At 32.4% G+C, this 27,986-nt stretch overlaps 1 protein-coding gene across 1 annotated transcript; it reads left to right on the forward strand.

Annotated features, from left to right (window-relative positions):
* The first annotated feature begins 505 nt into the window (after positions 1-505).
* Positions 506-24,808, forward strand: LOC118201493 (dynein regulatory complex protein 8-like). Its single transcript, XM_035373611.2, has 4 exons — positions 506-619; positions 7,337-7,416; positions 15,154-15,263; positions 24,533-24,808. The coding sequence occupies exons 1-4, from the start codon at positions 506-508 to the stop codon at positions 24,709-24,711; spliced, it is 483 nt and encodes a 160-aa protein (XP_035229502.2). The 3' UTR covers positions 24,712-24,808.
* Positions 24,809-27,986: the final 3,178 nt, after the last annotated feature.

The following is a 27,986-nucleotide window of genomic DNA, read 5'->3' on the forward strand; positions in this document are numbered from 1 at the left end:
AAAGTTCACTCTTTGTTTCCGAGTGAGAATTTTATATCTTTGAGACGATTTTATACTTTTATGGCGACCTTTCATTCTCCATTTAATGTAGGAAAACATGTTATTCGCTTTTATTAAAAGTTTGAGTCTTTCCTACAATCCAGGCACTGACTGAATGCTCCCAAATATTTAGTACATCAAAAAGTAATATTCTGAGTCTGCTGTTCTCAGACTATGTAATTTAAGGAATAAAAATTATTGATTTGCAAATTCTACAGTTCTCATCTCCGTGTCTTTGATGTTTTTGGATTATATTTTACTTTTTTGAAAAATCTTCCAAGCAGTTTATGAAAATTAAAAAATTCTATAGTTTTTATTAAAATTTAGCAAAGACTTGTTAAATAAAAAAGTGAATATTTAACTGTGACAGATAATAATATTTTCTATTCCACAGAAGCTTAATTTAAATTTTAAGATTATTTAAGCATATCACTACTAGACTTTTGTCTGTACTTTGGCAATCTTTATGTTTGAGTACAAGTGTATTCTAATACGAAGTTTCTTTAGGAACATTGAAATCATTGTGAGAGCCCTGGGACGTGTTCCAAGGAAGGCAGAGATCCGAAATTTTATTAAGGAGGTAAGTAAAAAATTGAATTTCTCGAAATTGAGAAAATTAATGTAAGTTAAAAACCATTTAGAAACTGTATTATACCTGCTATTAATAAAAAAATGAGAAAAGGTTTAAATTTGCCTTTACTTATAAGTAAAACAAAGGTAACTGAATATCAAAGGGAAAAAATTCAAAGGAATAATTTCAAATTAAATCTTTGCACTTTGTATCAGGCTATTGATTTACTAGGAATCTTTATTTTACCTGCTTGCTACAAAATTTAAAATAGTCAGGAAATCATAACTTTAGAATTATTATTATAATATCTAGAAAAAGAGTGATTTATTTTTACCTTTAATGAATAGCTTATAATGTTTACTTAATAGCAAAATAAGTAACTGCAAAGTGTGTCCCGGGTAAGAAAGAGAGAAGAATTATGGGTAAATATACGCCAAAAGTAATATACAAATATTTTTAGTTGTCAAGGTCATAGTGATTAATTTCGTTTAAAAGTAAAAAAAAAAAAAAAAAAACAAAGAATTTTAGTTAACGGCGATTTATTTAACGAAAGTTACTAAGAAGAGAATTGGAATTGCCCAAGGAAGATTATTTTAGGAAGCAAAATGCTATGTTTAATACAGAGATAGAAAAATATCAAAAGAAATGATTTAGTGAATTCTAAACAGTGTAAAGAGCATGCACATTTTGATATTAATCAAAATTCTAAAAAACAAGTCCGAATAAGAAGGATATAAGTCCTTAAAATGGTTAAACGAAAGTTCATCGTAACATCGAACATTTTTACCCCTAGAGTTATACCCCTAGAGCTTTATTATTATTTGTTAATATTAACATGAATGTTAATATTACCATGGAATACAGATTTCTCTCAAAGAAATAACATTTGTTTTAGTTACTCGTAGTTTACCTATGATTACTTTTTATTTGTTATGTTATTACTGCAACTGTGTCCTTGGGAAATGAAATTTTTCGCATTCCCCTCTAGGTTTTCAGACAATAAAATTAATAAAAAATGGGGGAATATGATAACTTAATCTGAATTACAGAAGTATTGATTTTGAAAGATCTCAAATTTATCTGTTTTACCTAAGATGCTCTTTTATTTTCAAGAGAAAGTTGCCTTTTAGATCTCAAGACATTTTTTTTTGTATCTGGACTTCATTCTGTGGAGCTCGGAAAAGAGAAAATGGACATCTATAATCCAAGAACTGTTGAAGATGTGAAATGCTCTATAACATTTCGGAAATTCTGATTGCAGTATTGAAAGCTCTACCCTATACAGCTACAATCATTAATCATGAACGCGGGCCATATTTTTAATATTAATTGTGATACAAACAGAAGACTCTAAAAGGCATCATGATGGTTAATAAAGGTAGCTACAGTCACACAGTAGATGCAAGCATATTACAAAGAGAATTTTTTGAGATTAAATTAATATTTAATTCGTTACAGAATTACGAAAAGAATTTCTTCGTTTGCATGCATTTGAATTGCATTTGTTACACTGACTTCTTAGCCTTCTGCAGTTCCTATACAGTCATTCCAACAGAAAGATCTTAAGGAAAAAAATTCGCAAATGAATTTCGCAAGATCTGGGTGAAAGAATCTTTTCGAAAACATATGGTTGCTGCTTTTGTAGTCAAATAAGCATTCTGAGCTATTCAATGAGTGCAAAAAATCATTCTATTTATATAAATTATATAAAAAGTTCATTTCTGAAGTTATGAAGTCCTACAAGTTATGAAGTTATGAAGTTTACAAGAACAATCCGCACAGCTCTCATAAATAGCATAAAACAGATATAAAGCAAATTTGATTTTGCTAGTCTTACAACTAGTGTGTAACAATAATTGTAAATTGAAAATTAGACTGCCAGAAGTTTAAATGCCTTACATTACTTGTTGTTAAAATATAGTGAGTCTTAGTTAACTTTAACACTAAATGTATATTAATTTAAATAAGCATAAATGATATATGTTAGTCCATAAATTTTTCGATATTTCCAATAAACTGAAAAAAAGGATGCTTATATTTAAATATATTTAAATTAAGATTCCTTTTATCAAAGCTTTTGATTAAAAACTTTGGAAGGTTTTAAAGAAATTGAAGCAATATATCAATTTTAAAATCTTTACAGTACAGTAAGAGCTCAGAACATTAAAATTAATTAAAAACACTTGCTTAGATATTCGAAAAACTGAATGAAACATTTTCTGTTAATTAATTACGTACTTAGTGTAAGATAAGTGAGAGAATACTATTTATTTATCATTATTATCATTTTTCAATTTATCCCATTTGAATGAAGAATACTCAGATACAAAAATGTAATATATTTTCATTTTTTTAAAACAGATTACAAAGCTCACTTTTTCGGACAAAATTATTCAGTGCAATCACAGTAAGATCCCGTTTAACATTGGAGCTACGTTCCAATAAGTTCCAGCAATAAACGCGTTAATAAAATTGCGTTAAACGAGGTTAGTTTAATAAATAAATACAGATAAGTGAAACTGAAGGAAAAATAAGAAAAATTCGTCAGTGTTTTTTGTTTTATTTTGTAAAATTTACTGTTAAAAATTACTGTTAAATAATTTTTTATTACATTGATTATAGGATTATTTATTGCTAATATCAATTTTTATTCACAAAATTTAATGAAAATAAAAAAAAAAGTTCGAGTAAAGAAGCTGTGTTTTTGATGAAGAAGGTTTGAGAATTTTGTTTTCCACCATTAAGTGTCGTTTGCCTTTTCCTATTTCATTCAGCAATCAGTTGTCGATAGCAAGATATCGCATCAATGATACTTCGTCTTGTGTTTGAAGTTCTGTCAAAATTTATCATTTTCTATAAACTGCTCCATAAATTTCGTTATAGTGGCTAAATGTCGTTTTAGAAAATACATTGATAGTTTCTTTTGCTATTCATTTTATGAAAAGTTAATTTCATCATCTTCGTACACATTTTGTTCAAATAATTTTTTAAGATCGTCGTTGGAAATACTTTCAGTAATAATGTAATCAGTAACTTTCAGTAAATAACTTGCACTAATTCTTCAGTACCCTGTCCCTTTATACTATCCAACCCTATTTCATTAGCTAACTTGAAAGTTTCGTCAATATTAACTATAAATTCTCTTGTGCCAATATACTTGCTTAGCTCCGACCATAGTCTTGAAAAGGAAAAATTATGCTGCCGCGAAATGCATCCCTGTGGAACTCCACGCTGACTTCAGAATGCAGCAAAACCCGTGCGTTAAGGAGTCGAATGCGTGTAAGGATTCCACAGAAAGAGCGACACACTCGCTAATATTTCGAAAGCACAGAGATGCTTGTAAAAGACAGATTGCAAAAGTGAAGTTTGGAACTGTCTACCGTTTGCACATGATAACATGCTTACACCTTCTAGGTTTACGGCTACAATAAGCCATGGAGCAGCAACTGGCACAGAAGTAGTCGAGTACATTCTGGACAATAATTTCAGACCTGATAACATAGACACTGATAATCCCGCACAAAGAAATATCAGAGTCAATATTACAAAACCAAGAAAAGAGATACAGAGCCGCTGCCAACCGCCAAAGAAATGGGCAACATTATAAAAGCATTGAACCCCAACAAAGCCCTAGGTCCTGTAGACAATGGAATTCTGAAAGATAGTAACAGCATGCATTTGGTGATACTGTTTACTTACTTATCTGCGTGCTGGCCCCAATAGGCATTTCCCATGCGGAAAGGAACTTGCTGAAGTGGCGCTCTTCCTTAAAGCGAACAAAAACTGTGATGTACCGACGTACTATCGGCCCATTTGCTTCCTGCCCGCCTTGAGAAAAGCACTTGAGAAGTTGTCTTTCAAAGATCGAAACACTACATTCTGTCTGGATAAAGTATAAATGCAAAGCAGTATGGTTTCGTTTCTGGCAGATCGGTGGATTAAGCGCTGCAACATTTACGAAAAATGATAGTAAATAACGGAAGAGATAATCAACACAATTTCATTATTTCTGTTGACATACAGAGCACATTCGATTCGTTGTGGTGGCCCGACGTACTCAAGAGATTATAGGACATGGATTGCCCAGAGAAACTGGTTACCTAATGTAACAAGCCACAACAGACATAGGTGTGCACTCACAATCAATCAATAGAGGCTGTTCTCAAGGATCCTGTTTGGGTTCACTAATATAGACTCTTGTAGCTGACACAGCACTGAATCAATTTAATACAGATCCTTACAGGGAAATATTGGCTTATGCAGAGGACGTTTTGCTCGTTACCAAACGGCACACCCGCAACAACGCATTTGAGACTAGAGAGCAAGAAACAATTGGCGAGATAGACAAATGGGCCAATGACCATAAGTTAATTACTGCCAATTCAAAAATCCAAGGTATGCCTATTTGCCTAGGTAAGCGCCATCGGAGATCAACCTTCATGGCAAAAATATTAAAATAGCTAGAAACGGGAGATGCTTTGGAATTATAATTGATGACCACATTTACATCTGGATACCACATTTAAAGGAGGTCAACGGACGATTTCACAGGTTATTTCATTCCATGCTCAGGACAGCAGCACCAACATGGTGAGTTTCTTCGAAGATGCTTAGGACGTGGTACTCAGTAGTTGCAGAGCGCATTGCACTAGATTGGAGCCTCCATACGAGTCATAACTGTCACTACTAAAATACAAAATCTGCTATGCTCAGCACAAAGACCATTCCTTCTAAGCATTTCCCGAAGGTACAAAGCCTCGCATACTAATGCATTAAAAGAGATTTCAGGACTGCCGCCTTTGCATCTCTTAGTTCAGCTCGACAGTGAAATAGTGTATGTGCTCCGACGTAAAGAGACAAGTTTGTGGGATAGGACTTATACTGACTGTGAGCAAAGTATTCCCGACGAGCCACCTTGTCACCCGGCTGAATTCAATATTCCTATTATCTGTAAGTCGCCGGCGTGGTTCAAAGCCATTGCAATCTACACCGATGGTTCCGAAGGAGAATATTGCATTGGTAGCGGATATTGAACATGAAAACCACATCTTAAAGACCTGAGAATGAAAGCTCAGATAGCACAGTTTTCCAGGCTGAATAAATTGAATTAAAAACTGCATTTGTCTTTGCAGTGGAAAATAATTATTCCAATATTTATAGACTCAGCCTCTAGCTTCCAGGCAATCCAAGGCACATGCTGCAAAAATCCATTCGTCAAGGCCACTCAAAAACTCTTAATAAATACACCAAACAACCGTAAGCCCAAACTCCAGTGTGTACCTGCCCACTCCGGAATAATAGCTAACAAAATTGCGGGTGCAACAGCCAAAAGAGCAGCGACTGAACCCCACGTTCGCACACTTGATATATCTCTTCCAGGTTTGTTCTCAAAAGACGAGGTTGAAAGAGAATGATTGAAGTATTGGCAATATTTGTGGAAGGCAGAGAATATTGCCAATGGAATCTACAAATTTTTTCCAAAAGTCGATCAGCTTCTAAGAAGTGGCTCACCTAACTTTAATCAGTTTCTAACTGGGCATGGGTCCTTTATGACTTATCTGCATTGCTTTAGACAATGTGAAAACTACCAGTGCTCATGCAGGATGGCAGGAGATCCGGGTCACTATGTGTTCGTTTCCAGAGAGTCTGCAGAACATCACCTTAGACAGCCAGCAGCGGACCTTATCCATGCATGGGCCGAAGGTACTTCGAAAAATTGCTATGCTTTGAAACGCATATGTGATTGCATTAAGATCGCTCGTAATATCTCAGACAGGCTAGAATAACTTTCAGCTACCATCCTCGTCGCCAGCACAGGCCTTGTATGTTTTGTACTTGCATTTAATGTATTTTATTTAAATTTAGCTTTTTCTATTTAATTCTTTTTTCCTGTTGACCAACCTTGAATTGTATATACTGCCTTATTTAATGTATTATAACATTTTTATCAGTAACTCTTTAATTGTTCATAGTCATACTTAATGTACTCTTTAGCTGATTGCAATTTAGTCTTACCTTCACCCATATTCTATCTACAGAACTCATTTATTGTTCCCTTTGTGGAAGCCCATTTACAGTATTTAAGTTGTAACTATCTATCTATAGTTCTGTACATGTGGAAACTGAAATTGTTCTACTCACCCGCATTGCACCTTTCCACCATCCCTGAATCATTGACTGGCCCAGCATTTATTTTGCAACCCCCAGCACTCGACTTGCGCACCAAAGTGTGTTATGTGGACTTTTGCAAGAACTGGAACACATCAGTTTCCTTCCCGTTTTCGACAAGCATAGGCCTGGGAAGACTGCAATTCATAAGCTATTGTAACAAAGTTAATTCCGTTAGCGGGGCTATCTGGAGGTTATGCTAATTGCCCCAATGGACAGGCTGCTCCAACGCCGGTGGAAAGAAAGAAAGTATCTAAAACATTAAAATCACATCATTAAATTAACAATGAGCACAATTTGTTCAACTTAGAAGGAATAAATTATTTGGATTGTTGAATTTCTGAATAGCAGCAATCCGAATAAATATAATTTTACTGTACATTAGTTAAAAAAGCAATTATTATATAACTTTTAGTTTAAATTTTTAATACAACGGAAAAGATTTTTGACAAGATATCAAAACTTCAACTGTCTTGTCTCTTTTAGCAAAAGTTGTAAGTAGTTAAAGAGAAAATTCATTTTGGTAAGCTATGTATTAATACTTAGATTCTTCATAAGGTTGAAGAACGAGATTCAAAAGGCTTCGTGAAACTACAGACATTGTTACCTGCACTGACAGATATTCTTTTGAAAGACAAGTAAGTGGATTTCTAGTAAAAACTTACTTATCAGTTTATTATTTGGGTAAAATGTAATGTTATAAAGAATTTAATGTAATATTTCATATTTAGTCCACTTGCTTCATACAATGTTTAGGGCAGGCAAGCTTTTTCATTAAACATTGGTGATACTACTATGTTCTACCATACATAGTGGTTTAGCTGAAAAACAGAAAATAAGTGATACAAATTTAAGCTCAAGACTGTACCTTCCTGAAGTATGGATATATGAATGGTTGATTATTAGCTCGGCAGACTATAATGCTTTCGTATCAGATAATTACTTCACACTTTTAAGCCATTATCACATTTTAGGAAGCAGTTTTATTAAATTAGCATTAATTTTTAAAGCAAGTTTTATTCTTATATAACTAATTATACACTTTGGAATAACTATAATATTTGTAATGGACCTTTACTCTCGAAGCAATGAAATTTAATTGGATTGGATTTATGGGTTTATTAGGATAAGCATATGCTTTGGTATATTTGCCTGAGGAGGAGCACCCTTCGTACGAGTGGCGTAGCTAAAGGAGAACGAAAGATTTTGAGGACTATATTTTTCATGTGAAACATATTTTAGGGGATTGTTCATGCATTCTCAATGCAGAAAGAAGTAGGATGATTTATTGTATCGCGATACAGCTCACTGCGAGTATATGTTCGTGAAAGACTAAAGCTCTCCTCTGAGGGATTGAATATTGGAAACTGGCTCATATTCACACTAAAATTTCGTATCCTACCTTAAGTAATAATGAAACATCAGGTAAACAATGAAAATGCTTATGCCTATTCTCGCAGATTTTGATTGCAGGTCGAACTATCAGTATTTATTCATCTTATCAATCCAGGCAGTCACTGCTGATGCGAAAAATCAAGAGACGCTAAATTGTCGTACGAAAATGAATTGAAGAGAGATAATATTTTACAATGGAATAGATTATTCAAAGAAATTATAAAAGGATTTCAACAGTTTCATGCGCTAGCTTTAAATTTCTTCCTTCACAGAACTTTTTTATGAAAAATGCAAGTATAAATTAAATTCTGATTACAGTGACATAAATAAGAAAGAGTTCATCGCTGAGAGAGAGAAACAGTAGCATTTCTGTTATTATTGCCTTCTTTCCTTCATAGAACTTTTGAATGAAAAATACAAGGACAAATTAAATTCTGACTACAATGATATAAATAAGAAAGAGTTCTTCTCTGAGAAAGAAATATTTCAGAGTTGCATTTCTGTTACAATTAGGGAAGGAAGAAACAGAGATAAGGAAGAAATTTGAATTGTTGTAGTGTGTTCTAAAATACAATTTGTAGAATACAGTTTCAAATATTGTATACTCCTGCAAACTTTCTTCATCATTGCTGCCTCACGAGTGTTACAGTAAAAACTTTCCTGCGTTATTTACACTTCAGAAATTTCATTGTACTGTCAGCAGAACAGCAGTTGGAGTAATGGAACAAACTTCAAGAATACGACTGACGATGTTTAGCAGAACAGGTCTTTAGAATGTTTGGAATCAAATTTGATTTCAAAAATTAACCTAGAGATCTTATTTATTTCCCTAGACGTTGTTTTCATATTTTATATAAATTTTAAAATAGGCAAAAAAACTGTTCCGTTACACATAACAGTGTATTGTACCTTTCATTTCATACGGCTGTCGTGCTTGGGAACATGTTCTTGCAAAGAAGGTTAACAAAAGAAATTTGAGAAAAATTCAACGGAGAATTCTTCTTCGTATTTTTACTGGTTATAGAACCTTAAGCTATGAGGGTACTTTTGTTCTTGCAGGAGTTCTGTCTATCGATTTTGGAATTGCATATAAGAATAATAATTTCGAGTCATTGGCAACTGATACTTTGGAAGAGTGCATAAATGAAATTGTCCCCTTCACTGATCTTCCTCTTCTAGTGAACTGTTTTCGGAAAGTCCAGACTGCTGTTCTATGGTTTTGTTCTTTTTATTTATGCATGTAACTTTTAATATTTTTGTTAACTTACTTCTGTAAGCCCCGTGTCGTACATACGCGTTGCCCGGGGAGTATGTATGTTTTCAAATTAAAAAAAAAGTAGAAAGTTTTTGGAATGATTCAAAATTAGGGTATAAAAGGCTTTGTCAAATTATACAATACATCGTTTACTTTGAAACCAATTTTCATACCTAAATTTAATTAACATAACAGAGAATATTCGGATGAGGCTCACAGGCTTACTTCTTTAAATACCGATACTTGATATTCCTTTTATACTAAAAGGAATTTTAGTATAAAAGGGATATCAAGTATCGGTATTTAAAATAAAATGTTTCAAAATAGGGTAGAGATTTATGAGACAGTTCTTAAACTGTAGACAGGAGGATTGTCAGAAACAAAATTCAACTTTTACATGGTTCTTGTGGAACAAAAATTCCATTTAATAAAATATTCAATACACATTTGCTAAGTTAAATAAGAAGTTTTATTCTTCAACTGATAAATTTGTAGACGTAATTCAAGAATAAATTAATTGATCTAGATCACGTTTTAATGCCCATTATCGATAGAAATTTAATGTTTTTTTGTAAACTTTAGGGAGCAATTGCAAGGCAGATGTTTCGAGTTTTGAGAGCTTTTCATCCAATGTTATTGAAAACAATACTATGAATACTACCTAATGAAAATGGATTGCAGAAATACTGTTTTAACCAAATGGATTAAAATACTGTTAAATTCATAAATGACCGCATGCAGGTAACAATTACATATAAATATTATATCACTATAAATTTGATGTAAAGTGCACGGAATTTTATACATTTAATTTATTAAAACAAAATGAATGACTTACTGGTCAGGATCATTTACAAAGACAGACGCTGTGCTTAAAGAACTTTTCCACCTCAACATTCAAACAGGTTTTAAAAATTTCTTTCTTTTATTGTGAAAAAAATCGTAATTAGAAAACTAGAATCAGGATTTAAAGAAAGCCAGCAGGTATCGTTTTTAAAACCCTGACATAAGAAACATACGTATTTTAAATTTTTCATTTATTATATAGCTATTTCGAACTATGCGTCCAAGTACTGAAATGCTTAGGGGGAAAGATACATTTCAATAGGAGCTGCTTTTCCGGTAATAAAGTTAAAAAATAAAGAATATGAAAACTGTGTTAGCTAGAGTTAGTTACGCTAGTATTTTTTTTTTTATTTCCTACTTATCAATCTCTTTTAAAGTAAAATAAAATTTAGCTTGAGGACATGCGACATGTCGACTGGCAATTTCGAGACGAAAGTTATTAAGGTATAACTTTTCTCAAAATAAACGTATACACTTGATTCTTTTTTTCATTTAAAATGCATAGATTACAGATTACAGAAAACACATAAAATATATATTAAATGCCTAATATGTTTAAAAACCAGTTGTTTTATTTTACTTACCTTTGACGAATCTCTTCTGACAATGTGCTAGTTCGGTACACTTTTCTTAAAAAGTACTCAAATCGTGCATGGTAGTTAAAAACATATCATTTAAGAATAATAAGCAGTATTTTACATTTTACTTAAAAAGAAAAAATATTAAAAATAAATTAGTAAAATGCTTTGAAAAATCACAAAAAATTAGTATTAAATTATTAATATATCTTATATTAATGCTCGTAAATTTTATATCCTGCATAATTTCAAAGAAATAGTAATGATAAACAACTATGGAAAATTGGAACCTTCCAGGTCGAATAGTTTTCAAGAAAAATGTACCGAAAGTTAAGAAAAAAACATTTTGAGAAAAACGAAAAAAACCATTTAAACACTAATAATTTATAAAAAATATCATTTAAATATTTTCCTGCACCATAAGCATCTTGCACTCATATTTATACCATAATCATCTTTACTCATATTTATTTATTATACTTGCACTCATATCTCAGATGCACTCATATTTAGGGGAGACTTACATTATGGGTAACATCTTTCACATATGTATGTTGATTTCCGATATATTTTCTCCTCCCGAATGATTTTTTTCTCGACATTTCCTTATTTAGAACTTTTATTCACTAACATAACACAATAAAACAATCAAAAATAAACACAGAAAGCACGAATTTAAATGAAAAAGAACGAAAAGAATAGCGAAACACAAAATAAACAAAGCCAAGTTGTAAATACGAAATTCGACAATTATCCACCACACAGCTTAGTGAATAAGCCAATTTAAAAACGTGTTACCAAATGCCTTTCAAAGAATCATATTCTGACCAAGGAAGTAATAAAAACTGCTAAAACATCTGTATGTGCAAGCGATAATGGAATTTAAAACATCTGTCCCTTTAAACTTGTGGGCGTGCCAGTGCTTGTTTACATTTTAAATGAGAGATTTCGGCCTTTTAAAATTTCGAAGCATGCATAAATTATATATTTTTGGAATGGTCTGAGTCTACTTTATTTTTTTAGCCCAAAATTGAAAATTCGAAAATTTGAAAATTTTTATGTCGTATGTCCCCTTAAACTACCTACTAAACTAAATTTATTTATAATTAAGGGAATTATTAATTAATGAAAATAAAGCTACGTCTGAAATCTAAAGCCAATCTAAGATTTGTTAATTTAAATTTCATATTTAAAATCGAGTATCTTTTTCATAGTTAGTTATTCCCTTGCTTCGAAATTTCAAATTCATTTGAACTTCACAGTATCTGGATGAGTAGGAAGAGTTTAAAGGTTTTTAAAATTTAGAAATTGCTCGAGAAAAGACGTTTTACTGTGCATTTTCTTCACATAAAAATTTATTGATAATATTTCCACATGAGTAAATTTAACAAGATTTTGATGCAAATGGATAGTTAAATAAATACACATCAATATCGTTTTACTTTTAAACTATAAATTTTTATTTATAACAATACTTAATGCAGATAAATATTTTATTTATTTAAGTAGTTTTACGCTGCATAAATATTTAATTAATAGAAAAAGTAAGTATTAAAATGCTAAACAAGTGATGTGTATAAAAAGGTATTTTTGATTTATACTGTCAATTACTTATTAATTTATTTTATTGTTATTTTACTATGTATACAGTAATTAATTATTACTAATTTTTATAACCCCTTAAACTACCTACATGTATGTCCCCTTAAACTACCTACTAAACTAAATTTATTTATAATTAAGGGAATTATTAATTATTGAAAACAAAGCTACGTCTGAATATAAATTTTTATTTATAACAATACTTAATGCAGATAAATATTTTATTTATTTAAGTAGTTTTACGCTGTATAAATATTTAATTAATAGAAAAAGTAAGTATTAAAATGCTAAACAAGTGATGTTTATAAAAAGGTATTTTTGATTTATACTGTCAATTACTTATTAATTTATTTTATTGTTATTTTACTATGTATACAGTAATTAATTATATTAAAGAAGATATTTGTAGAGCTTTAAAATTTGGCATACTAGATAAAAATTTGCGTACTTACAAATTATACTGGCGCTTAAAATGCGAATCTCTAACACCGTCTAAGTGTTAATGAGTTTTTAAGAAGAGAGAGCACGATGTATCTCAATTTGAACTGACTTTTCGAGTCAATTTTTACAAGCAAACTTTTAACAACTGAAAATCTAAATTCATTTTGTTTGAAAATATAATCTTAGGCATCGCATTTTTTAGTTATACTAAATGTGTTGTTCTTTAGCCAGTTGTTATAAAAACTTTAAATTTTTGAAAGGGAAGATTATATTTATTACTACAGTTAACATTAGTTCTAGTAAACCTTTTCTTACGAGTAAATTTAAAGGATCTTAAAAGAAAAAAAGTATTCCTTCATTTAAGGGGACTCGTACACCTTAAAACCCATAAGATGTTCGAATAGGTGACCGTTGCAAGAATTGGGATAACGTATTTATTTTAAAAGCAATTAATACCAACTTTTTACAGCTGACTACATAGTATAGCTGCTTTCTGAAATAGTCATCAGAAAGTTTGTGTTGCCACAAATATTTTTATAATTTAATCCGCTTTGTGACAACATTTTTCGTCATGTTTCCAACTTGCGCGCACAGTTTAAAACATTCAGTTTCATAATTTAATTCCATATTTAATATATGGCTTTTATAACATTTGGAAACTACTGTGGACCTAAAATTCTAAAAATTTCATGTTAAATTTTTATTTTATTTGGAGTTGAGTTTATAAAATGTATTTTATTAAAAACATTTTTAATGTTTTTGTCCATAAAATTTTTCAATATTAAAATATTCCTCAGATTGTTGGTTCAGTTCGAAAATAGTGCCCATATAAAGAATTCCATCAAATTTCAAGTACGTACCATTAGCCATTTTTAAAATATCATGCGCGGACGGTGGAAACATGGCGAAATATTTTGTCACAAAGAGGATGAAATTACAAAAACATTTGTGGCAACACAAACTTTCTGGTTACTAATTTCCAAAGCAGCTATATTATGTAGTCAGCTGTGAAACGTTGGAAGGAATTGCTTTTAAAATAAAAAAAATATCCCAATTCTTGCAACAGTCACATATTATGAGATCATGAGGTGTTTAAGGTGTATGAGTCCCCTTAAAGGAAGATTTTCAAATGTACATTTTGCCTTTGCTAAAATCAAAATCAGTGAACTTGTAGAGACATTAGGTATTTTTGGAAGCAGGCAAGATGAAAAATTAGCAACGCTTTCCCCGGGAATACCGGCCCAGCATGCAGAACCACTACACCACGAAGGCATACTAGGAAGGCGGGATAAATATCTTATAAACTGTTCTGAAAAAGTCTATTCAGCAATTTTTGTTTTATTTTGAAAATGTTTCTTAAAAAGGTTAAAAACTTTACCTTCTCCCTAATCTACTTTATGATGAAAATTATTAATTGAAGTAATGTGTTACATATATATTATAATCTGAACGATTATTTTTTATTGTTGCTATGATTGTTCGTCCAAGCGAAAATAAAAAAAGTAATTAGGAAATTTTGTAAGACTGGATAACGGTAAAGCAAATGAGGTCTGGCTGCCTATGGAAAAGGATACCTTCGTAGAAGATGTTTTAAGGAAACTTGGATCGTATTCAATTTACACTTTGGAAATACCATAAAAATATTTATGTACCCAGCACTTTTATTGGGATTTGCACCCAGGTCAAACTACCCGTGAGCAGTCGTGTTACCGTTGCCACCAGAGGACATCCATTTTGTAAGAAGATTCCTTGAGAAATTATACAGTTTTTCACGAAAGGAAAAACGCTAACTGCAATATATTTCTGTCATTCAATTTTAAAAAGTTTTATTTCGCTGACATTTAGGATATCTGAGAAAGCTTTCAAAGTGCTAGGTATACTAGAATTAATTGCAAATCCTTTCGGAGGTAAAAAAAAAAAGTGTAATACATTTATGCTTTCGAATTTGCTTAATTTTGATTTTTAATTCTTTTATTGAAATGGCAAGCATTTATTATGTAATATTACTTTTTATTAAAATTTCAAACGCATTCCGATTTAGAATATGCAGACAACATAGTTGGGGTTTAAAGCGTTGTCTACAGAAGCCTTTTGGCAAAAGCTTTGAAAAGTTTAAAAATGTTTTCCAGTTTTTAAGATGTAAATGAGATTTGATTTTGATATCGATGTCTCAAATTTTCTGAAGTAAATCTTCAGTTTATTAAAACATGCTATTTGAATGAACATGAAACTTTTGAATTTTTGTTTATATTAATTAGATGGAAACCGGCTCCTAAAGAACGACTGTTGCAAGCATTTCAATTCTTTGATATAAAAGAAAGCGGTTGTATAGATCCGGACCATATGAAAATGTTACTGACTGAACATGGTGAGATACTTTTGAAAATATATGTAATATATTGTCGTCAGAAAAGAAAGCAGCCCAGATTTCCGATATCATTTATTATTTGGGTTGAATTGCAAAATGCTTTAGCGGAATTATAAAAGATTTTTAATGAAAAACAAAAAGAAAAAAGTTTCCTAATTTTTAATGCAAAATAGGTACAATAAACTGTTACTTTTTCAGGGTAATACCGGAAATGATAATTACTCAAAATCGTAGTTCTTCCTTTGCTAGCTAAAAAATTAAAGAAAGGAAGATAACTCATAATTAACAGACGGATATTATTAACTCCATTTTCAGGCAGTTCAGTGTGAAGAATGAATTCATTTGGTAAAGTCAATTACATCACTAGTAAAAACTAAATAAGAATAAGAAATTATAAATATTATTAAAAGCAATATTTACAAGAGAATTTAAATAATGTCACTGAGTTTAAACTTATATAAAAAAGTCAGTTAGAACAGTTTGGCTTCTTTCATGCAAACGCGCAATTAAATTTTTTGCTATTGTGGTTAAAATCAACTACCAACTACTATAACAACATTCCTATTATTGCTGTTATCCTACCCACTTTTCATTTTGTATTTTCCATATAAAGCTTTGTTTCCCGCTGATACTTTGTGATAATCCTTTTCCCATCCTCCTTCAGTAAACAAATTTAACATCTTTCTTCTTTCAGGTAGTGTCCGATTAATACGCAATTGCTTAATCGGCAGCTGACTGTAATAATTGTTTTCTCTTTACTGGATTTGAGTACGGAAGACGTTCCCGCTGATACTTTGTGATAATCCTTTTCCCATCCTCCTTCAGTAAACAAATTTAACATCTTTCTTCTTTCAGGTAGTGTCCGATTAATACGCAACTGCTTAATCGGCAGCTGACTGTAATAATTGTTTTCTCTTTACTGGATTTGAGTACGGAAGACGTCAAAATCAGGAAATTACGACTAACAAGGCATGCAGTTTTGAATGTTCAATGTTTCTGAAAGAAAATAGGTATTTGAGTATCGTCATCTAAAAGCAAATAATGATAAAAACATGATCTATTGTAATACAAGGTATGACAGTTAAGTTCGGGAAGCTTAAGTTATTTGAATAGGGCAAAACAATGGAGGCTATTTTTCTAAGAGAATAATTCCTTTATGGAGGACTTTCTGAGAAAAATTGGCTCGTATTCCCATTACACAGGGAAACTAACCATGCTGCCACCAGTTTACATGAATTCGAAGTCAAAACAGGTCATACTACCTTTGCATTCAAGGGTCTTAATTGGACATTGGTACCCTGGTAAGACAATAAATACACTTGGACACTGGTAAGGCTATAAATCTCAGATCATAAACAAAAGTTTCTTATATTTAAGTGAGTTATAAGTAAGGTATTATTTCAAAGTAATATCCGTCGTTTGCAATGTTGGCTCCAACTGAATAGTTTGCAGTTTAAGTCGCAAAGTAACTTACAATGCGCTTTTGACAACAATGGTCCTGAAGAATGCTAACGATGTCCCTATTCCTTTACGGTTTTTGAAAATCGCAGGCGAAGTACTCATTCAGGATTGCATGGACTAATCCTGGTCACGTGCATTAGAATTATTCTCTTTTTAAGGATGTTTCAAGTGTCAGGACAGAAGGAAATCTGCTTAAACAAGAAAGACCACAGGAGCATAGTGGGTAGCCGAGAACTATCACTCTTCTACAGACCACAACCCGTTTCGCAAGAAGAGCAGATTATGGCAGGGAATTACCACGGAGAAGGAACGAATAATTCAGCTCACCATATTCTGGACATGCACGACGTGCCTTTTGCAACAAATCTATCAGAATACTCTTACATTTGTAGCGAGCAAGTAGAATCGTTAGTTCACTTGGTGCCTGCTCAGCATATAGTTAGTTTCTCCTGTTGGCACCTTCAGCATCGATCAGAAGTGCAGCAGCACACGAATTTCGTATGTCTTTGAGGATCGTAAGCGACCTTGTGATTGGATCGAGGATTATACCGCACCGCTATCGCAAAACACTTATCTGTGATAGATTCTGATATTTGAACTGCTTGTGGTGCGAGAGTTTGACTGGCTGTCAGGATCGCTACATACTTATTAACATTCTTTGTCGCTCTTTCTCGTTTATATCTTCTTCACTTTTTCGCTGTTCTTATCACTACCAAGTAATAGGGCTACCATATCGATCCGTATCTTCGCCAGAAACTTGTCCGTCCGGAAAACGTTTAAACTATTCTTAAACGCACTTTGAGGATACGAATTTATCTCCGTAAGCTTGATTTAGAGCGTAATGACTTTCTTTTGAAAATTTAGCTAAGCTTGAAGGAATTTAAAATTCTTTCGTTACTCCAGTTTATTGTTGTTGGTATATTATTTTACTCAAAAGCAGGGATAGTCAAGTACTTTTAACTAAGGACTAAAAAAGTAATTTTACTGATGCAGCGTGTGGGTAAGGCGATCGCAAAGTATGTTTACGTTTATATGTTGACCTGTTGCTTGCTTGGACACTTTAGCAACTAATTCCGTTACCTTCAAAGAGCATTAATTCCAGAGTTAAGTGATAATCCGCTTCGTTATTAATACGCACACGTTTTATATAAAATATAATACAATGGTTACAAGCGTTATTATTAGGCATACGCCTTCATCGTTATTAGGCTTAACACCTTCGATCATCCACCAAACTAAAATTAAGTTACAGAATATCAACGGAGATAAGATGTTCGGAGCGCCACCTAACGGCACGAGCAATCAATTTATAACATCCTGCCCCCCCCATGAACTGCAAGTTCATTAATTAAATCTAACTAATTAACATTATACAATACTTACTTATCAATTACAATAATAATTAATTATAATACTACAATTAATATCAAAACAACATAATGAAAATACTACAATAATAAATAACAAAACAATAACTAATAATAAGTATATATAGAATTCTAAATGAAATTTTAAAGTTCAAATTGTCTTATTTTATCAGTATATAGTTTACTATTCTGAAAGTTCCAATGGATACAAAAGTTGTATTGGTCTTTTTCAGATTTTAAGTTTAGCAAATATTAGCTTTTCCTTCTTTTCCAGTAGTGATGTAACAATTTTTGTACATAGTTGTATCGCTTTATCATATTATTTCTATCTGCATCATATTTTGCATCATATTTTACCGGTGGTAAAGAAATCAAATGTTTCTCTACAAGAAAATGCCAAGGACTTAAAGGAGATAACTCCTGTGAATTACTGTACACATAGGTAAACGGTCTTGAATTTATCACAGCTTCTATTTCTGTGAAGACAGTTCTGAGTTCTTCGGTTTGAAAAAGATGACTTTCCAATTATTTTCTTGAGGCATGTTTTCACTATTCTCACTATACGTTCATAAAAGCTGCCACACCAGGCTCCCTTTTCAATGATAAATTTCAATGACAAATTAAAATAAAATTTAGCTTAAACTACCTACTAAACTAAATTTATTTATAATTAAGGGCATTATTTATTAATGAAAATAAAGCTAAGTCTGAAATCTAAAGCCTAAGTCTGAAGTTTAATTAATGAAAATAAAGCTAAGTCTGAAAATAAGTTTTCCCGAAAAATAATCTAACTTTTGGGTGGTTAATTTCCTTCCATATTTCCTTCAGTTCTAGATTTGCTCTTTTGACAGTTTTCGCATTATCGGAGTAGATAGTAGAACATATTCTGCTTTGTGAAATGAATCTTCGAAATGCAAGTAAGAATGTTTCTGTACTTAAATTAGGAATTAGTTCTAAATGAATGTCTCTTGTAACTGCACACGTACATAATAAACTATAGTGCTTTTCTTTGTTTTACCTTGTAAACAACGGGCCAACAAAGTCAATGCCAATCACATCGAATGGGGGGAGATTCTTAAACACGATCTGCTGGAAGCGGAGCTGTGACTTATATTGCCTTATATTGCCTGCATATTAAACATTTATTGAGCACAGATTTAACGTTCTGCCTTCCTCTGAGAATCCAAAATTTGCTCCGTAGTTCAGCCAGATTGTCAGCTATTCCTGAATGTACTACCTTATTGTGCGCCTCCATAATTAAGAGTTCTGCCCTCCAGGAATTAACCATGGGTGTTTTTCTTTCATTTCATATTTTGAAAATAGTAGTCTTCCCTTTATGCATATCAGTTTGTTTTCATCTAATTCTGGATCGAACTCAATAAGTTTCGATACCCTTGCTATTGGCTAATCATTAAGCAGTTGATTTCTTTCTTCTTTAAAATACTTTGATTGGATAGTTTTCACCCAATACATTTCTGCTTATGATAGTTCTAAAGCTGCTAAGGAACCTTCTTTCTTCTCACCAAGTTTTCTCGTATTATGTAAAAAGCGTTTTATCCAAGAATTATTGTCAAGATTGTAATTCGATACAATCTTGACAATTTGCTATACTCTTCTATATTGAGAACTGGTTCTGATGTCGGTGTGACATTACATCCAAATTGCACTGTAGTTTTCTTTTCAATTTTCAAGTCTTCAGAATTAACTTCACTCAAATTGCTTCGAGGCCATGAGCAATCTGATAACATTACCCATGGAGGACCTTGCCACCATTTAACGTCTTTCATTAAATTTGAAACATTTTTTTCCTTTCGTGAGTATATCGGCTAGGTTGTCCGTACCCTTACAATGATTCCAGTTTTGAGGATTGGTATAGTTCTTTATTTCAGCTACCCTATTGGATACAAATGGTTTCCAATACTTTACCGTGCCTTTTATCCAATGCAATGTAATGGAAAAGTCTAACCAAAGTAAAATAATGCTCACTTTGAATACCTCGTTTAGGTAATCGGCAATTCTAGCTTCAATCACTGCACTCATTAATTCTAATCTCGGTAGTGTCAGTTTCTTTAGAGGAGAAACTCTGGTTTTAGCCATCACAAAACTAGTTCTGATGCTCTTTTCTTCTTGAAAGAGACACGCTACTGCACCGTAAGCTCATCGCAAAATATGTGTAACTGCAATGTATCTGCAATCATCTTCACATTGGTCGGAAAGTGTTTTCTTGGAACTGAAACTCCTTCAGGAGTTCTACTTCAGAGCACCAGCTCTTCCAGGTTTCCTTTAATTCTTGAGGTAATTCTTCATCCCAATGAATTCCTCGTTCCCATAATTCTTGGAAAATTATTTTCAGCCTGATAGTGAAGGGAGGAGGAAAACCCATTCCTTCAAATATTCATCCCGCAGTTCTTATTATTGTACGTTTAGTATAATCAGAATTCAATGGGTTTCTGACGTCAAATTTAAAAACGTCCTTTTGAGTATCCCATAACATTCCCAATACCTTTGATGAAATACATGCATCTTCTGGTGTACAAGTTTCAAATCCATAATCGGACCACAAGTTTTAAAGTTCTACATAATTATTTCTCCATTTCCGAAGTTTCATTTCTGCTTCTTTGATTATGTAGTCTGTTTCTTTAGATCTTCTGAAAGCTTCTTCTTCATTCGGATCTCCTGATAATAAATCGTCGACGTACATCGATTCATTTAACATCAAACAAGTACCTGGATACATAATGGAATATTTCTTCAAGTGGAATTTAATTAGAGCAGCTAAAAGAAATGGACTGGAAGTAATACCAAACAGGACTCTAATCATTCGTAGAATTTTTGGTTCAATATCAGATATATTATCTGGCAAATCATCTATCCACAGAAATTGTACAACATCACGATCAGTCTCTACTAAACTAATTTGCAGAAATGCCTTCTCAATATCAGCAATAAATGCGATTAGGTTAATTCGAAATTTAAGTATAAGTTTTAAGAGATCTGGATTTAAGTTTGGTCCAGGATGTAACAATTCGTTTAGCAAAGGAGCATGAGAAGGATGCGATGAAACATCGAAAACAATCTTCAATTTCGTTGTATTCTTATTCTTCCGAATTACAGGGTGATGTGGTAAATAATTTATCGGATTCTGACCGGTATCATTTTGTTCAGTTACTGATTCTACAATTCTCAACTTACAGTATTCTTCTATCACAGATTTATAGTCAGCATACAAGAATAGATCCTTATAAAATCTTCGAACCAACGAAACAAGTCTTTTCTTAGCATTATCGTAATTATTTTCCAAATTATCACAGTTATGTTTCCAAGGAAGTTGTACTTCATAACGGCCTTCTTTAAAAGTCAAACTTGATTCGAAACTTCGAAGAGCTTTTTCATCAGAAATGGACACTTTTAAGTCATTATGGATACCTAGGGATTCTAATTCCCAAAACGCTTTTAACTGAGACGACGCTAACTCATTTTCATCCAAATCCTTCATAAGAAGAGCGTTTAAAACTCCAATAGATGATGGTTTTATGTGTAAAGAGGAATGCTTAACCGGACCTTGAATTGACCATCCCATCAGTCTATCTATTAACATCACCGATGAATGTTTTGTTTTACAAGAAACTATTTCCCCAAAATAGTCTGATCCAATTAGAATGGATCATTTCATGGTGGTTACTTTGACCATCTTCATAATCAGATAATTTAATAGCTAAAGATTGAATCTGGTCATACAGTTCTTGGCTAGGAATTTCTATTAAAGCATTACAAGGAGGATTCTAATGCTTCAATAGTCAAATGTTTATTTTCGTTTCCGATATTACATAACTGGAATTTAAGCCTACATCTTGTAGTGTTTGTTCACTGCAGCATTATTACCAAAAGTGTGTAAATTTATTTTTTCGTTACCTACGACTGCCAAATTTAATTTCTTCGATAAATGGTCATGAATAAATGTTCGTTGACCTTCCTGAATCAAGTAAACAACGAACTTTCGTTTTCATTCCTGTGCCATGAACAATGGCTAGGAATGTCTGTAGAAAAACAATTTGTTTACAACTTGTAATTTCTTTATTTTCTGGCATTACTGACATCAATACTGTTTCAGAGTTATTAATAGTTCACATAAATAATCATTTACAACTGGATAGGCCTTTTCACATAACCCCTTTCTGTGTTGTTGCCTTTTATGGCATACATTACATTCAACCTTAATTCTGCATAATTTTTTAGTATGGAACATTTTATAACACAAAAATCATTTTCCATTTCGTTTCAGAATATCCTTCTTTAGTGCTATGTTAAATTTATTACAATCGTCTGATAAATGATCTGTTACTTTATCACAAAAACACATAAGTTATCAATAAATGTGTTTAAAGTCGCAGCTGTTGACTGTTTTCTTGGATTTTTATTTTTATTTTCGTAGGATACGAACTTTTCTTTATTTTGTTTATTCGCGCGAACATATTTATCTGTGTTTTTTGAATAAATATTATTGCAATCCATCGATTTAGTTAAAAGGAATGTGCGTTCTCTAGATTCGATTTATTTCTTTAAAAGGTTTAATAAATCCGTTATTTTATTTTCTTCGGAATCATGAAGGTTCAGGTTCAGGCTTTCTAACTAAAATGGGGAAAAGAAGTACTTCATAAGAGTTTGGCTCAATGTCAAGGCTCGCTAACGCTTGTATTTCGATGTTAACATTGTCGTAAATTCTTCTTAATGACGTTATGCCTTTCGAGTATTACATGGCGTCAGATTGAGTAATCTAGACATACTAATGTTTATATGTAATTCTTTTCTACAAAGGCGCTATTTTAATATTTCGATTGCCTTATTATAATTTTCTGAAGTCAATGATAGACATCCTATGGAAGTTTCGGCATCACATGTTAAATATGTTTTTAAATAATTAAACTTTCAGCATCATTTAGCGATTCATTATCATGAATTGTAGTTTTAAATTGTGACCAGAAATTTGGCCATTTTGGTATTTCGCCATTGAAGCTTTCGATTACTAAACGTGGAAGTTTAACCTGAGCAGAATTCAAGCCCGACGTTGTCGAGTTAGAATGCGTAGTATTATCCTGCACTATATTTTCATGTATCTGTTTTAAATATCTATTTACGCGTGTTTTGGAAATTGAAATCTCTTCTTTATAGTTTTCAGTAGACTTTATGTCTTTTTCTTATTGATTTGCGTCTAATATATCATCTTATATTTCTTTATTTAATTCTAACATATCGCGTTCTTTCTCTGTTAACACTGAAAACAATTCTTCAATCAGTTCAATATTCGGAGTAATAACATTTAGTTCTGTTTCTAACTTTTTAATAACTCTCGTTGTTGCTGTTCTTAGCGCCGTGCGCTTCTTTATATTTTTCTCAAGTTTATTCATTATCAATTACAAAATTTTTCACTTACCTCTTCTTTCACTGGAATCGTGGGTTTGGTCACCAGAAATGTGTAGTAACTAATTCCGTTACCATCAGAGAGCATTAATTCCAGAGGTAAGTGATAATACGCTTCGTTATAAGTACACACACGTTTTATTTACAATATAATACAGTGGTTACAAGCATTATTACTAGGCATATGCCTTCATAATTATTAGGCTTAACACCTTCGATCATCCACCAAACTAAAATTAAGTTACAGAATATCAACAGAGACAAGACGATCGGATCGCCAATCGGCTCAAGCAATCAATTTATAACAGACACGATGGAAGAGGGATGTACACCTACCAAGTAGAAATTAAAAATAAGTAATTTAAATTAGAACTTTATGCGCTTAATATCATATTTTGTGTGATAAATAAGTCCCACACGGTGAGCACAGAGCCACGATCGCCCTGAAGGCGGCCAATCAATGAAATATGAAAGGTACACATATGAATTTCAAGGAATTTGAAGTAAAATACAAAAGAACATCACTAATTAATCAAACATATTTATGAATTTATAGCGTACGCATTTATTTTTATTGTAGACTTAGAGAAGTAGTATGTTTGTGTTGCTGAAAATTTACAGTCTCGCCAAATACGCTAAAAACGAGATCTGTTTCTACTGGTAATCAAATGATTGACATATATAATGTTTCAATTTTAAATAAAAATTAGATGGGAAATATTCCTTCCTTAAGCTCCTTTTTCTGATTAGTGCTAAAAACGTAGAACTATAAGCTTAGGTTCACCGCTGGTACATACACACCGCTCATACGTATATATGCGCATATACACTATAACAGATGCACACTCGTGCAGCTCGTGTTAGTCACTTTATTGTTTAACTAGAGTAACTAGTGATTTTACAAAAGTAAAATGTTTATTAATTTCTATTGAATTTTATCAGTTAAATTGTGGAAAAATTTAACTGATAAAATTCTACATACCTTTCACAAATAAAACTTCAACTGATTTTTAAATCGTATAGGTGACAAATTGGATGAAAAAGAGGCTGAAAGTTTCCTTACATTAGCCATTGACCCTTTCAAGGAAAAAATCGATTACACGAAATGCTACAGAAAATTTGCTGTTCCGGAAGTAGTTGACATTTTGGAGGACAAGAAAAAAATTATGAAAGAAATACAAGATAAATTGCCGCAGAAATGACTATGTTTATTTTCAAATACATAAAAATAGATGCATAAATCTGTAATATCTGTGTATGAATAAACAAATGTTATAGCTTTAAAAAGTCTTTTGCATATTCGAAAACACATAATCTGATAGAAGATATAGTAGCTAAGGTGGAATGCTAGATATTCGTAGAATTCAGTTTAAGTTGCTTCTAGTAACCAAAACACGCTCATTTTTCAAGTAGAATTTTACTAACACACATGTGTTTATTATACTTTTTGATAAAATCTCAAAGGCTGAAATGAGTATTTCATTACCAAATTTGCACTTTCCGACTTCATTCTACTCAAACGGAAACATTCATAAGTTATTGCGAAGAAAATTTGGACATGTTATACTTTTTGATTAATTTTCATACAACTTGATTATCTTTGAAAACTTGTATTCCAGTCAAATGCTAATATATTGCTAATTTTCACTTTTTCAGTGCCTTTTGTATGTGACAAAAACTCAGTTTAGAACCTTTTCTTACTTAACATCTTGCATTGCATTGCTGAACTGAGCCATGCTTTCATTTTACATATCATGCGAATATTATAAAAAAGACACATTTTATTCTTCTGTTAGCACAATTTGAACGAGCATTTTGCTGTTATAGAGACTTTAGTAAAATCTCAACGTTAAACCGAACGTCTCATTACTAATTTTGAAGATTCTGGATATATCCTACTTAAACGTTCATAACTGGTAAGCAAAATAGTTTATACATGTAACTCCGTTGTACTCTTGGTTAATTTTAAATTGTTTTTCATCTGTAACACTTGATTTCTAATGAAGTATCGAAATGATTATTAACTATCTGTTTTTTTCAAAGAATTTCGTAGACACATGTGTTCAATACAGAAAAGTTTTCTAACTTATCAGTATTATTACCAAAATAGAATGCAAACTTTCCCTAAAAATGTATACATTTATTTCTTTAAAAACACGTACAGAAATACCCACATTTAATAATTTAATGAGTATTTTCCTATGTCAGTACGAAAATTTTTAAATAATTTCATGTTCCATAAAATTTATGTATTTGTGATGTCGTTGCCTTTTTGCAAACGTTTTCAGAGAGTGTGCTTTCGGTACTCTTTTAAACACTTCGAAACTGTTTTCTCTTTGCTATTGGAAACTATTTTATCTTTGCTGTTGATATATGCCAATTAATTCTCGATACATTTTCTCTTGGTTTATCTTCAGCTTATGAGTTATTTAAATACTTAAAAATATATTTGTAGATCGTTTATGTTGACAATTGTGATAGATTTCCTGGATGTGTTTTTGGAAAATGTATTTATTTTATTCACGTGAATGAAACTGATGTTCTCTTAAAATTTTATTATTCAGAGTATTACTCAATTATGACAGAATGCCTGATTTGTTCCCAGTATTCAACATTCATATGAACTTCAGTATTCCAAATCTCTCACGTAACTTTAAGTTTTCCTATCATTAATAAGAAAACGAATGGAATAAGTGCAGGTTATGCAGACATAAGGAAAAAAATCTGGAAGTAAAAGAAATTCTTCAGATCTAGGCAATTCAGTAGAATATGCAAATATTCATCCTATTTGAAGCTTATTTTTGGAATTACATAGCATAAAAATGTAAATTTACTGAAAAGAGATGTAATGAATATCAAGTACTCTGCAAAATCTGGATGATAATTATACACAACTAGTTATACGGAAGATTTCCATAAAGTTGTCCCAGCGCAGAAAGTATGTCAGTAATCTCCTGAAACTCTAAGTGGACCTTTGATCTTCGCTCTTACGTAGAATCTACAATTCTACTTAACTTTTGTAAGAGCAAATATCAGGTGCTCACTTAAAGTTTTAGGAGACTGCTGGCGTGTTTCCTTCGCTCGAACCACTTTTATGGGAAACCTTCCGTATAATAATATATAAGTTTTTTTTAATTACCGTCCACATTTAAGGCCAAATGATTGACAGCCCTTAGGGGGTGCTACAAGCAAGTAAAAGGCCCTTTTAGAAGGGTTGAAAGAGCTATTTTGAAGTAAAAAAATAGTCAATTGACTTTAGATTTAAAAGTTAAGTTCAGTCGCCTGCGACTGTAAAGCTTCTTCTTAAAGAAGCAAGAGGGGTTCCTCCGGTCAATGACCTTGGCTTTCAAGACTCGAGAGGCGAGAAGGGAAAGGAACGAGAGGTAATTATTCACATGCATGTCAGTATGAGCATACCTTGCCCGTTTAAATGGGTTTGCAGCATAATCCGGGTTTAGAACCGATCTCGGTCTCTTCCTAGATGAGGCGACTGCAGGATCATATACGGGTAGCATATGCAGCACGGGATTTGCAACATGTTGAATATTTTTGAAAACGTTTTTCGAAAGTCGCTGTATAAAGCAATTAATGGGCATAATTTTGAGATCATTATGAATCTCTTCGTTCCTTATGTACCACGGAGCTTTGAGTATTTGCCAAAGCAATTTAGATTGAAAAGTTTGGACATGTTTTCTGTTAGTCAGTGCTGATGGGCCACAAATGGGGCATCCATAAGTCAGAACAGGCCTTATGATAGACTTGTAGAGCAAAATCTTGTTGTCAATCGACAGGTCGCTATTTAAAGCGAAGAAGGGGCGCAGATTGGATTTGACAGCCGTCGCATTCGCAATAATTTTTTGAATGTGAGGTTGCTAAGTTAATTTTGAATCAAGTAATACACCAAGATATTTATATGCGGAAACCCAGGGAATAGGTTCACCGAAGAGAATTAAGTTATCTGAACGGGGGATATTTCTTCGGATGAACAGAGTAGCAGCACATTTTGTGACATTAATTTTGATTTTATACAAACCGAGCCAGAGTTCTAAGGCTGAAAGGTAACTCTGTAATGTAGAGATTACCGTGAAGGTGTTAGAATGTTGTGCGAGGATGGCTGTATCGTCTGCATATAAAGCAAGATCGATACCAGGGGCATTAGGAATGTCATTTACGTAGAGATTGAAAGGGCCCGACGAGACTGTCTTGTGGACAGCCGGCATAGATTGAGCAGGAAGGGAAGAATTCGTGATTAACTCGCACGCGGAAACTTCGTCCGGTCAAATACGAGTTAATAATTTTAATGAAATGAGCCGAGAAACCAAGCCGCATGAGCTTGTAGATAAGTCCGTCATGTCAAACCCTATCAAAGGCTTTTGCTACGTCAAAATAGACGATACCAGTTTTTCTATCGCTTGCGAAAGCCTTCATGAATGAATTCCACTACACGTAATAACTGGTGTACAGTGAAGTGTTTAGG

The sequence above is a fragment of the Stegodyphus dumicola genome, chromosome 7 (genome assembly GCF_044657685.1).
Source record: "Stegodyphus dumicola isolate Sdum_Otavi_A_Nest chromosome 7, ASM4465768v1".
NCBI classification, from domain to species: domain Eukaryota; kingdom Metazoa; phylum Arthropoda; class Arachnida; order Araneae; family Eresidae; genus Stegodyphus; species Stegodyphus dumicola.

What these genes read in the sequence shown, in the direction of transcription:
- LOC118201493 (XM_035373611.2), top strand. Translation starts at nt 506, where the DNA reads ATGTTTGAGTACAAGTGTATTCTAATACGAAGTTTCTTTAGGAACATT. An exon ending in TCCGAAATTTTATTAAGGAG is followed by an intron (nt 620 to 7,336) that starts GTAAGTAAAAAA and finishes ATTCTTCATAAG; the next exon opens with GTTGAAGAACGAGATTCAAA. An exon ending in AATGTTACTGACTGAACATG is followed by an intron (nt 15,264 to 24,532) that starts GTGAGATACTTT and finishes TAAATCGTATAG; the next exon opens with GTGACAAATTGGATGAAAAA.